At 48.4% G+C, this 13,126-nt stretch overlaps 1 protein-coding gene across 3 annotated transcripts in view; it reads right to left on the reverse strand.

Annotated features, from left to right (window-relative positions):
- Nucleotides 1–13,126, reverse strand: part of UBASH3B (ubiquitin associated and SH3 domain containing B) — a 136,581-nt gene that overhangs the window by 10,933 nt on the left and 112,522 nt on the right. For all 3 annotated transcript variants that reach the window (XM_045080422.1, XM_004750087.3, XM_004750088.3), the window contains exons 7-11: nt 8,925–9,057; nt 7,616–7,736; nt 6,858–6,980; nt 5,192–5,284; nt 3,594–3,738 (exon numbers count right to left, since the gene is read on the reverse strand). In XM_045080422.1, the coding sequence (XP_044936357.1) occupies nt 3,594–3,738; nt 5,192–5,284; nt 6,858–6,980; nt 7,616–7,736; nt 8,925–9,057 (615 nt within the window). The remainder of the gene's footprint in view (nt 1–3,593; nt 3,739–5,191; nt 5,285–6,857; nt 6,981–7,615; nt 7,737–8,924; nt 9,058–13,126) is intronic.

Here is a 13,126-nt window from a genome sequence, read left to right on the forward strand (position 1 = left end):
ACTATGAACACTGTACAAAGGCATGTAAGAGGATGACCAATGCAGGGCTCTCCCATCTTGGTGACACTGCATGTTTTCAGTCTCAGCCACTGCTGTCTGCTCCGGTCTCTCTGTACTACTTTGAGTTGCTGGTCTCTAAGATGTGTATTTTGTCTTTGAGTACAGCTATATCATATTTTCTGTCTCATCTTTCATTGTTAGTGTTTGGATGGTGGATGGAGGTGGTTGTGAGTCCTCAAAGGGAAGTCACATGGCATCTTAATCAGAACATGTTACTGCTGCTACCACTACCACAAAGATTTATTGAGTGGTTCCCATGTGTCAGGCTCTGTGCAAAGTGACCGACTTGCATGCTGTGAATATAGCTCTCCTAGCAACCCTTTTGCAAAATCCTGTTTGTGGTTGACAAAAATAAGGCTCAGAAAGGTTAGAGAGGACTTGCCTTTACTTAAACCATTAGCAACTCTCCGGCCTGGATTTGAGTCTGGTCTGAGATCACTACCTGTAAACCCAGAGGCATTCTGGATGGTTTCGACAGTGTGCCACCCCCAAGGCAGCCCTTCCGTGCACTTGGGTTTACTGTCCAGAGAGGAAGAATGGCATTCTCAGTGCCATTCCCATCCATCTGAAGGAAACCCACACTCCTTGAAATCACATTCCCTCAGCAAGCATACTTCTCCTAGGAGACAACCTTCTGAGTCTCACAACACCCCGGGGGACAGAAGGAGACATGAATCACCACTTTTAGGGACGGAGCTCATTGTTCTGGAGCAAACCCTTTTTTCCGTCTCCACCTCCTGTCTAGTTCCATTACCACTTCCATCACCTGGTCTCCCGGGAGCCCAGCACAGTGACAAAAGGCTACTTTGTATGGTGCAGGGAGTCATCTCCTTGGTGAGACCATGGTCATGTCTGAGATTTGCAGAAGGGAAGAACAGGTAGATGCTGGGGTCCGGTTTCTCTAGGTCAGCTCTTGCCTTTGGCAGTTCTTGCCTTGAAGTGGAATCTACAAAAGGCTTCCGTGGTTGAACTAGTTCTGATGGGGGGAGGCCAGAGTCCAAGCTTCCTCACCACTGTCTGCAGCAGGCATGGCACTTCTAGAGCTCAGAGTCAGGTAGGCTTCCAACCACCAGCTAGACCTGGGTGCTCAGGTAGCAGCCCTGGAATAGGATTCATCCTGGTACAAGCTCTACTCCCAACCTTGCTTTGACCTAGGCTATACTGTGGGCTTCTGCCTTGAGCCCCACACTAAGGTATGATTCACTGCCCCTCTAACACTCCAGACTCATGCCCCATTCCCCTAGCACCTCTAATTAGAGCCCAGTTCTGAAACCCAATCCAACTGGTGTGTGTGTGTGTGTGTATACACCACATATAAATATATATAAAATATATATAAAAAATATATATATTTTGTCTTGATCCTTCTGGCCCAGCTCCCTGAGACTGGGACTGCTTTCGACACCCCGCCCCCAGGCTTGGTCTTGGGGCCTGTGGGTGACACCTGGGTATTAGTCACCGGGCTAGATTTTCCTTAACCTACTTCTACCCCTCCTCCTCCTCGTTCCAAGATGAGAGGACTCTCCAGCTGGGGCTTGCTTGATGTATAATACCCTATCAGTCCTTGCCCCTCTGCCCACCACATTTCCTCAATCATTTGGGCATCACTACTTGCTTCAAAAGGTTGGCACACTTGGCATAAGTGCACAGGGGCTTTAACTCCAGGGCATGTGCCTCTCACATGCTTTATTGTTGATGTTGACTTTCACAATTAATTTATAGTATTAGAGGCTTAATCCTTTTCTCCCCCTGGTATACAACGTGGTTGAACTGAATTTCGATTTTCTGTAGAACAAAAGAAAAGTCTGGAATTAGGACCAGGTCCCGGCCCCCAAGTTCCTGGTGTTCCTTCTTCTGCTGGTACTACTGTTGCTGCGTGTGTCTGCATGTGCGTGGAAAGGCTCAGACAGGATGATTCTGGGGAACTTTGTAAATGAGCTTGGGAAGATGTGCAGGATGCAGTTAAGGGGGTAAACTATGGCCCAGGTTGGCTGGGAGAGGGGGAGTGAATCAAGAACGTCATTTCATCAATGTTGACAAAAACTCACCCTCTTTCCAGCCCAGAGGGATGAGGGCTGTTGGCATGGGGACAATAATTGATTGCCATTTCCCCCAAAGGATGGAAAAACTGTTGCCATAGGGGAGATAGGGCAAAATGTGAAGTGTGATTGAGCTTTGAGCAACATGGGTTTGAACTGTGTGGGTCCATTTATATGTGGATTTTTTTTTTGATAAGTACAGTTCAGTACTATAAATTTATTTTATTATTTTCTTTTGTCTAGCTTACTTTATTGTAAGAATACGGTGTAGACTACATAAACGTACAACATACGTGTCCATTGCCTATGTTATTGGTAAGAATTCTGGTCAACAGTAGGCTATTAGTTGTTGAGCTTTTGGGAAATCTAAAATTGTATGTGAATGTGACCGTGTGGGGGGTCAACATCCCTCACCCCCTGCGTTGTTCAAAAGTGAATTACTAGTAGGGGATCTGATTGATTGGTTTAATCTTATTTTTGAGGAGTGCTAATTCCTTTAAGCAGGTAGCACACACTAATTAATTTATGGGGTCATCCGAAGTTTTATTTACAGAAAAGGGAAATGAATTTGGAAAAAAATATTTTCTCCTATCTTTGCCAGAAGCTCACATTGCTTCATTTGTGGTTTGGGCAGGTATTTGAAATGAAAGGTCACAGGCTATCACAAGGAGGAAATTGCTGTTTGGTCACTTGCTTCAAATTCTGCCTTAAGAAATAGGAACTTAATTCTCCTCTATAATGGGCATGAATATCCCTTCTCAGGGACATTTTACAAACACCTGAGTGGAGTTTTGAGAGTTAAGAATTCACCAGTAATAATACAGTTACACTAATGGCTTACATGAGGGTTATTCATTTGTGATCCGTCTACAAACGCTTTTTTCCTTTTTACTGCCAGCACCGTCTAGTCTCACGGAAAAAGCAAAGGACTGGGAAGGGGGGAGATGGTAAAGCAATTAGATTACACGGTGCTCGACACGCAGGAAAGGATCAATACAGGTTAGTTGTTGTTGCCGTCACTGTTCTGTGTGCTCACTAAATAGAATGACTTTCATCTGTAAAAGAGGACAAGTGACTTGCCTGTGTTTTGGGGTGACAGCAATAATAAATGAAGATCGAGAGAATTAAGAATGCTCTGGAAAAAAATGGAAAAGGGAAGTCCAAGGCAAGACCGTGTCCTTTCCCTCACCCCCCCACCCCCACCCCAGTAAGCTTCTGGACCTGCATCAGGCTTCTCTGGTGGACGACCCTGGAATGCAAAATGGTTTTATCCTTCACGGAAAGAGACAAAACAAAGTCAGGAAAGTCCAGTGTGTGAAGTATGAGGGAATGCTGGCTTTCTCGGTTGTGGTCTTTGAAATGATCACTTGACTCCCACCACTATGGACAACCGCCTATGGGCCCTGCCTGGTCCTCTGTCTCCTGTGTCGGCCTGACCTGGTGTAGAAAAGTACTACCACACTGACTCTGGGAGGCAGCAGCCCAGAGGGTTACCTGTAGGTTGTATCCACGCTCAGGTTGGCGGCCGCTAGCTCTGACGGAGGTATCCACGCAGGTAAGGTGTTCCCAGGAACCCATTTCGTCCACTCAAATAAGCCAGGCTCTACACGGATCTTCAGGTGGTTTTCTTGTTGTAAACCTTAGATGTGAAAGGAAATGAAGGTAAAGGAACAGGCCAAACTGTTGTATAAATTCTGGTCAGTCTCTTTTCTGTTGGGGGCTGCATGGAAGGTGGCAGCACAGGGCTTTGGTCAAGGGTTGCTCATTTCCACGTGTGACAAACAGACGAGCTTCATCCTCTGGCCCCAGTGACAGGATGGATGCTGGCTTTAGGGGGTCTCTGACTTAAGGAACACAAGTCATTACCTGTGTCATGTATTCACTTCTGTGACGACTAGACTGGCATTTGCTAAGGGAAGTCCCAAGACGGCCTTACTGAGAAACTTCAGAAATTCTCTTAGCATCCTCTGCCCTACAACAGCTGAAACTGTCTTTGAATATCATGGAAACTATTCACTTTCTCAACCAGGAAATCCAATTTTGAGTATTTCCAAGTGCCGGTGCACAAGTCCTGCATTTTCTCAAAGGGTAATTACCCTCAGCGTAGGACTTGTCCCTGTTGAACTTTTTGTATAATGCTTTTAGCCGTGTTTTAATATATAAAGTATTTTATTTTATTATTTATTTTAAAAGATATTATTATTTATTTGACAGAGCATGAGAGAGGGAACACAAGCAGGGGCAGTGGGAAAGGGAAAACCAGGTTCCCACCGAGCAGGGAGCCTGATGTGGGACTTGATCCCAGGACCGAGATCACAATCTGAGCTGAAGGCAGATGCTTAACTGACTGAGCCACCCAGGTACCCAAAGTATTTTAATATATAAATGCATTCTGGTTACTTAAGGAATGGAAGTCTCAAAGAAGTGTCCATTCTTCTCTGGCTTGGCTAATTCTGGCTCATTCGTTTGTTTGGTATAAGCGAATAGTTCCATTCTGTTACTACTGGTTTTCCTTCCAGTGAAATGAGAGCGGAGATCCATGCAACTCAAGCTTCCCCAGATTTTAAGGTGAAAGTTGAGTATCTTTATAGCAATGGTGCTTTTAAAGCCATCCAATTAACTACAGAAACAGGGATGATTAAGATTTGTAGATACTCAGGAGCACCGTTGCTATTATAAACAAGAAGCAAACAGAGCAGAGTGGGAGGAAATGATTTCACGGTTTCACTGTTAAAAAAAAAAATCACACACTGTAGGCTCCAAATTATTGCTAGACAACGAAATTTCACAAGCCTACCATTCATCCAAGAGGGCTTTACATTTTCAAGCAAAAAATGATCTGTATACCTCCTTTCATCTCATTTAATGCCACCAGAGTATGATTTGGGGATGTTTGCAAAGATAGAGCTTGCTTAGAGCTTGCTTTCTAAGTCCTTTCGATGCTATGGAACTATAGCTTCCAAAAGAATCACGGCTATAAATTTCACATTTGAAGATTCCCATTGGCTAATGTCCCGCAAGTCTAGGATAGTCTAGCTGTAGGGCTATCTGGAGGCAGGAGGATGGATTCGTGGACCTTTATGACGTCTGACCTTTCAAGATGTTGTATGCAGTCTGCACGCAGCGCAGGGATGGGGAGCAGTAGACGTGGTCGATGATGGTGTTGCTCTCCAGTAAGGCTTCCCCTGCAACGGAACACAAAGAACCACCGGTTTGCTGGGTTTAGGCAGCCTCCGTTGGAGCTCCGCGTGGGAGCAGGCGGCAGGCAGACCCTGCAAATCCCCTTTTCGGTGGGGGCTCACACACAGTTGGCATCGTTAGCTTGGTTTCCAAGACCCCCCTCCCCTCCCCACCTTGTCTTTTTCTTCCCTTCTCTCTGGTGCTAACAAGCAGGAAAATATCCATCTAGGAGAGATGCAGAAACACGAGAATGCTCTGATTTCACACTTGTGATACGAACGAGCTGGTCTGTACTGTGACAATTAGATCTTGATTGACTTTTATCCTGCGCTAAACAAGGTCTCCGCCTGTTGTATTCTTAGATAACAGAGGTAAATCCCTGTCCCTGGTACTTGAACACTTTCCTCATGCAACACCCTTCTTTTCTCTACTGGATAAAGTCTAAACACCTTACTATGGACGGACACGGTCGTCTGTGAACTTGTCTTTATCCAGCTCACCAGCCTTACCGCGTGTGGCTCACAAGCAGTGTTCTAGAAAAAGAGCTTGCTTTCTAAGTCCTTTCGATGCTATTTTTCATGTCTATGACTTATTTATTTGACAGAGAGAGAGATCACAAGTAGGCAGAGAGGCAGGCAGAGAGAGAGGGAGAAGCAGGCTCCTTGCCAAGCAGAGAGCCCCATGTGGGGCTCAATCCCAGGACCCTGAGATCATGACCTGAGCCGAAAGCAGAGGCTTAACCCACTGAGCCACCCAGGTGCCCCCTTCTTTTTCTTTTCTTTTTTTTTAAGATTTTACTTATTTGACAGAGAGATCACAAGTAGACAGAGACACAAGCAGAGGTGGGAGGAAGGCTCCCTGCTGAGTGGAGAGCCTGATGCGGGACTCGATCCCAGGACCCTGAGATCATGACCTGAGCCAAAATGTAGAGGCTTAACCCACTGAGCCACCCAGGTGCCCCACATGTCTGTGACTTTATGTTGTTCTCTCCTACGCTCCTGGTCCTTCTCTGCCCAGGTGACTTCTCCACTCTTCTGTGTGTTTTTTAATGGTCTCCTAATACTCTGTGCCTGGTTCTATCTCTGAGTATACTCGGCCTGTATGATATTTATCCATTGACAAGTCTGTTCCCCCGAGGGTGGGGGCTCTCACTTGGATCCCCAACACCTAGCACAGGACCCTGCACCAAATAAGTGGTCAGTGACTGCGTGACATGACTGAACGGGACAAGGCTGCTGTCTCTGCTGTCTCTGTCAGATCTGCAAAGAACTGACCCTCTTCAAAGGGTCCTGCAGGCGTCTCTCCTCTGAACCCCTGCTCTAGAAGCTGACCTTGCCCCATCCCTGGGTCGTACGGCCCTCAAGGGATCACACCTCATTCACTTGGGTAAACCAGCCCGGTGCCTAGCACAGTGTTCTGAACTTCATGGTTACGTAATAAATCCCTTTTGAACTGGGGAAATAAACTGCTGGCAGGAAAGTTATAGAAAGCCATACAGAGTGTCCTGGCATGCCCACTGGAACCAGTCTTTGGAAGAAGTAGCCAGGAAAGACTGTGTAATCAGTCCAGGACACTTACCCACCAGTCTTGCTTGCATACATCCAAACACAGTGATCGGGGCATCTTTCTCGTAATCCCGGAAACCACCACTCCGCTGAGGTAAGCTATGAGGCATGTTCAGGTTGGTGCGTATGTAGCGGCCTGGACAAAAAAAAAAAAAAAAAAAAAGGCAGAGAAAGGATGACTTTGTTTTCCTTGGGACTTTTGTTGCTGAACCTCAGAGCCCCCCATTTCCATTCCTTTTGGGCCAAAGAAACAGAAGTGAACTTTCTAGAAAACACCGAAGTGGACATTTCCTCTGGTAGAGTCTTGGCATCTATACCTGCACTTGTTGATGATGTGACGAGAGGGAGTTTTTAAGTGAAAGAAGAGCCACTCGCTTTAAAGCTGGAGGGTTCTGGGATATGCCAGCCACTCGATCTTAGATGCACCACTCACATGGAAAGGGAACCAAAATGAGCCAGGGTGACTTAATGGAGGGAATTTCTGGCCACAGAATCGGGACATTTGTTTCTGCCTCTGCCAAATGACCATGGGAAGACATTTGCCGTCTTTTGGTCCCTGGTGTCCCAGTTTACGGAATGGGGACGAGAACACTTACCTCTTCACTAACACTCAAGACCGGGAGAAGAATGTACCCTGTAACAGATTATAGGCATTTCCTCTAGCTCGTGGAACAACCCTAAAGGACTCCATCTAGACAAATGCGGCTTCACTCTGCCCCCTAGAGGCCACGATAGGTATGCCAATGCCAAGCAGGTCAACTACCCACTCACCTTTGGCATCAAAGCACTGGGAGAGCCAGTACTTCCCAAACACGACATCCATCCTCTCACCGTGCCGACACACAAAGAGGCATCTCTTCTGAGGGCCAGGCTGGCTATTAACCCTCAGAGGCTGTAGAGAGAGAGAGAGAGAAAGGCTATTAGTGGGGAAAGCATATAAGAAAGTGAACATGTGCTAGAGCCAGCTGCCAGAAGAGCAGAGCCAAGTTCTAGAACAAGTTCTGCCAGTGCAGGACTTGGACACATCTCAGAACTACCTGGAATTTATGTTGGCCTGTCTGCACATGGGGGCACGAGGACAAAGACCATTTGTTCTACAGCTCCAAGGGAGAGCTAGCCAGTAGGTCAAGCTAGACATCCAGTCTGCCCCCAAAGGGATACCTGATCAACAACTTCAGGGGGCAAGGACTTTTATCACAAAAGTGTCTGCCTCACCTCTAACACAGGGTGGTGAGACCATAGGGGTGGATGGTCTTCCCCAGCTTGGCCCCTTCTGATCCCACTTTTGGCTCTGTTGTCTGACTATATGTGTGCTGGTGCTCCCAGAAACCGTTCAGGGAGGACACTGGCTCCCTCTGAGTGATGAAATAGGCAAGTCTAGTCCAAGTCATGTCCAAATGACTTCAGGTTCTGTAACTGCTGGGTGGATCCTTATAGACGCTTCTGTGTTCCTTCTTGGTGATAGCTGGCTATTCCCAGCTTCCCTGATGCGGCCAACACTTTTTGTATTTGCTGCCAGGTAGCTGCCCTGCCAGGGTTAGTATACGGGTTCGTGCCATGATCTTTCCCATTTCTTCTCCTACTCGTCCCTAATTCAAGCCTGGGCTCCAGCCAATGTGATCTAGTCTCTTGCCCCCCAACTTGCTTTTGTCTCTATTGTTCAGAATGATCCCCACCCCCTACTCCTCCATTCTGCAATGTTCCCGGCGTATACTGAGCACTCAGACATACGTGAGCCTGAACCATGTGCCAGGCGCTGGGCTAAGAGCCTTCTTTTCTTTAATGTCACAGTGGCTTCTGAAATAGATAGAGAACTCTTATGACTTTATAGATAATGTGTCCTGTTTGCAGATCCGCCTATTCGACGAGACGAGACCCAGGTGCGGTAGGCGCTGTCCGTTCCCCCCTCGTGACTCCTCCTAGCTTTACATCTCTGTGTATCTTTTATAGTTTTGTGCCCTTTCTCCCCGAGAGATCGGGGACCGTTTCGGGCCTGGAGGGCAAGCCTTCCCACATAGCACATAAGTGCCCAGTGAATCCCGAGTAGAGCTGAGGCCATGACCCCACGGGTCCGCGTTACCTGCGTGGGCTGGCAAATGATGGTCAGGGGCGCCGTCTCCCCCAGGCCCTGATCCTCATACTGTCGCCTCTCCAACACACTGTCCCCGAATGAGAGCGCGTTAGAAGATGCTGTGTTTAAGATCGAGTAAGACCTGCAGGGGAAGATAAGGAAGATGGTTACTGATTTGGCCAAAAGTCATCAGCATGTCACCCCGGGGCTCAACAGGAGTGTGGGAATGAGCAGGAAGCAAGCCCTGGGCGGTGTCGTGGTTGGGACAGCAGCGCAGAGGGCGCCCCATTTCTGGAGAGGAGCGTCTCGTTTTAGACTGAAGTCTTGCAGTTCCCAAATTAGGGGTGGATGGATTTCTGTACTCTAAATGGACACGTTCGTCTCTCCGGGCAGGGTGGGGCCCTGTTTTTAGGAGGCCACAGGCCAAGGCATGCTAAAGAGTAATGAGTTATCAATTTTGTACCATTGTTTCCAGCTACATTTCTGGCTCAAAAAACAAAACCCAAAAACCCACAATTCCTATCGCCTTTCATCTCTTCTATGGCGATTTCCATCTGAACTGACAAGCTGGGGGCAGGGTTCTTACTCCCTCCACCACTTGGCCTGTAGTTCCCAATGACCAAGGAAGCCTTAGGGCTGTTCTCCCCTCTTCCACCTTCTTCCCTTGCCCCACCGCTCTCCCCGTCTTAATAATACCTCCAACGAGATGATGAAATCGGGAACTGTTTCAGAGGAGGCCATTCTCACCAGATGTATAGAGCCGTGAGCCAAGAACTCTCATTTCTGGGTGTGACACTGACTACAGAAGCCCCAATGAGGTCTCACTGACAGCGGGGGCAGCAAATTAGGCCACATTCAAATTACTGTGATTAACGAGGCTTCCAGAAAGCTTTATCTAATCAACACTGCCATGTAAGTATGGTCGTGAGGCAAATCCCATGAAGATCTCCTCTGCCTGCCTGAGCAGTGTTCAGGGGAGAACATTTACATTTTCGATTTCCTGCTTCATTATAAGGAGGGGTGGCCGTTCATTTGAGTCTCCTCAGCACCATCTTGGTTTGTACCATTAACCCCATCCGTTCAGTGCTCGCTTCGGCAGCACATATACTAAAATTGGAACCCCATCCGTTCAGGAAGATTAAGTGTTAACACAGGTGTAGGCTTTGAAATTCATCTTGGAAAAGAACTTTTTAGATTCAGCAGTATAATAAAGCTGACTGGTTGTGAGGCCAACCATTTTTAAAATGCTCTGACTTTTAATAATTTTAGGACCCCTCCCCTCTCTGAAGTACCCCCCGTTGTGTCTGTATAGCGACCCATCCCTACTTCCACACAAGGGTTTCAGAAGCTTCCTACCCTGAGAAAGAGACACGTCAGCCCTCGCGACTATCAGAATCGCCAGGGGAGCTTTAAAAAAAAAAAAAAAAACCATGTCTGAGCCCCACTTGTCAGAGACTGTGATTCAGCAGGTCTGGGGCTGCCGGGAGGGGGGACCTAACCGGCAGCACCAGCCAGTGTGGGGTACAGCCCGAGGGACCTAGAGAAAAAATTAAGCAACTGCAGACAAAGAAAATCTAGTGCCGCTCACAGCCTGATGGACAGGTGCTCTCTTTTGCAAACATCACCGTTAAAGAAAATTCAGTTTTACTGTCTGATTCATCAAAGCTTCAGGGCCTGAAATGTCTGGATAGATGGCATCGTCTTGACACCCGGCTTGTACACGTCCCTTAATTTTCTTTCCTTTATTATAGCTATGAAGACTCTGGCAGAATCCCTTCTCTCTGTCTCTCCTTCAGCTCCGTTGGCAAGGAGAAAGCCAACCTCCTTCTCTTCTCAACTGTCATTGTAATCAAAGGACCTGACTCGCTCTGAGACAGTCTGGTGCTGTCAGTTCCAGAAGACAACAGTCAGAGGCTTTATGCTGAGAGCAGCGGAGGGAGGAAGCTGAAGCCTGATACCCAGGACATCTTCTCAAGTACTGGGGGTGGGGGGGATGCTGGCACATCCCTAGGCCACATCAGTCCTGTGGGTAAAGCCCGGAAGGACCAGCTGGCCCCTCACCCGCAATGCAAGGGACATGATGAGGCTTCACCAACTACAAAGCATCTTGAGACACTTTGAACCAGGCAAGATGCCCCAATAGAAGGGTGGTGGGAGAGATTTTCTTAGAAGGGACTTAGAAATGAGAAGAACGACAGGGTCGAAAGAAAGGGCTATGAAGGGTAACTGACCCCAAGTCCCTACTTGTTGCTTGGATCCCCTCTGCAACTTCCCATCAAGGCAGCTATTTTGGAGCACTTCCGGGGGCTTTATACCCTCGAGGCTGACTTTGGTTAGGGGGGAAAGAGAAAGAGAGAAGATCTGTCTTATAGGGAGCCTCCTTAGGTCATTTCTGTTTCTGGGGTTAAACAGGAAAGTGCAGTGCTTCTACAGGATCACCTCTGTGGAAGAGACATTTGATTTGACAAGCATGTTGGAGACGACTGGAAAACACAAGTTGGAAAGAAAAGAAAAGAAAAAAAACCCATAAAGCTGACGGCTTCTTAGGTTCAGTGCTATTGTATATGTGGTACTGATCAATGTCAAGTTCAGTCCTTTCTTAGAGTCTTAACACCCCTGTGAGGTAAAGGCAATTCTCATCTCCATCTTCTAGATTAACGAACAGGGGCTCAGAGAGGTCATGTAACTTGGCCAAGGTCACACAGCTTTTGAGTGGGACTGTTACGAACTGAACCCAAGACTACAGGAACAAACACTCAAATTCTTGACGATGGTGTCCTAACACTTGTACTTCCCACTCTGAGCAGCCTTGGCTGGGGCTGCAGAGAGTTTCACCCCAGACATGGTTCCCAGGGCGCTCTCCTTGCTACTGATCTCTCCAAATAAAAGGAGAGGACACGCAAACCTCCCGCTGGTCCCTAGACCAGTGTCCCCATGGTCCCTGGACCAGTGTCCCCATGTTTTGGCCCGAGCTCTAATTTGGACGGGAGTGGATCTGGAAACACCAATCTGAAATGGGTCAGCAGGGCTTCTCACACAGGCTTTTCACCCACGTACGGCCTGACTTTAAAAAAAAAAAAAAGTGGTCCGGGTGCCATGTATCCTCAGACAAACCCTCTGAGACCTCCCTGTACCCACGTGCCTTATGCTTCACTTGTTTTTACGGGCATGACGTGGTGACTTTGGAAATCCAACTTAGATTTCTGAAAAACCAAAATGTTTGGGGACCGTGAGGCAGCTCTGACCTCCCAGTTGTGCCACAAAACGCTCCTGGGCAGGGGTGGGGGTGGAGGGTGGGCTAGAGGGGGGAGGAAGGAATGGCGGGGCAGGGGATCATTCCGGAAGAAGAAGAAGTTTCCCACCGCTGGGTGTGTGGTTTGCCTGCCTGCTGCTAACTAGGGTAGAGAGTCAACTTGCCTTTTTTCCCTCCAAGCAAAACGCTCCCTGGAACGGCCCCTCTCTGCTTCTCTTTTACGGCGGTAATGACAGCGTTCGACGCCCCACGCAGCTGGCGCTCCCCGCTCCCAGCTCGCAGCCACTTTGGCACGTGGCAGGAGGGAGGAGAGACGAGCCAGCGTGCGCGCCCTGGCGAGATCCCCCCGTATGCTGGGGAAGGGCTGGCTTCGAGCCGCTCCAATTGAGAAAGGGAAGGTGCCTCTCGTCCCTCTTATCTGTCCAGACACAGCTGGCCACCTGACACAGGCTGTCTGGAACATGGGACCAGTTTGGTTTGGGGGCAAGACAGAAGGGAGGGGCAATGGGACAGTTATCCCTCTAAAGAAGACTAAGGGCCACCATGTGTCTTTTCAAGGTTCCGGCACTGCCCATTTCCTGAGACGGTCTCTCTCACCTGGGCATTCATGTGCCCAAGGCTGGGGACTTGCTCAGGGTCGCCCAACAAGCGAGGGGCAGGTAGGTCTCCTGATCCTTGCAAACCTTATCACTCCTGTCCTGGCTGGCATGATGGGAACTTGCCCCACTCTTCTGGGGAGTCAGATCACTCTAGAGCGACGACCCAGGACCAAAAATACAGAAGCCCAAAGACCACGAAGTCTCAGTGCTGGCATGACCCACACTCCCCCCCCCCACCAAGAGACGGTCCTCCTAGCTGTCTGCATGCCGTCTCTGATCAAGAACTGAGACCGCTTCCTCAAGTGGGGCCGGCAGAGAGCAGGACAGCAGATCCATCCGTCATGATCCCCTGCCCCGCG

This window comes from Mustela putorius, unplaced genomic scaffold (genome assembly GCF_011764305.1).
Source record: "Mustela putorius furo isolate JIRA1106 unplaced genomic scaffold, ASM1176430v1.1 tig00000460_pilon_pilon_pilon, whole genome shotgun sequence".
Taxonomy (NCBI): domain Eukaryota; kingdom Metazoa; phylum Chordata; class Mammalia; order Carnivora; family Mustelidae; genus Mustela; species Mustela putorius.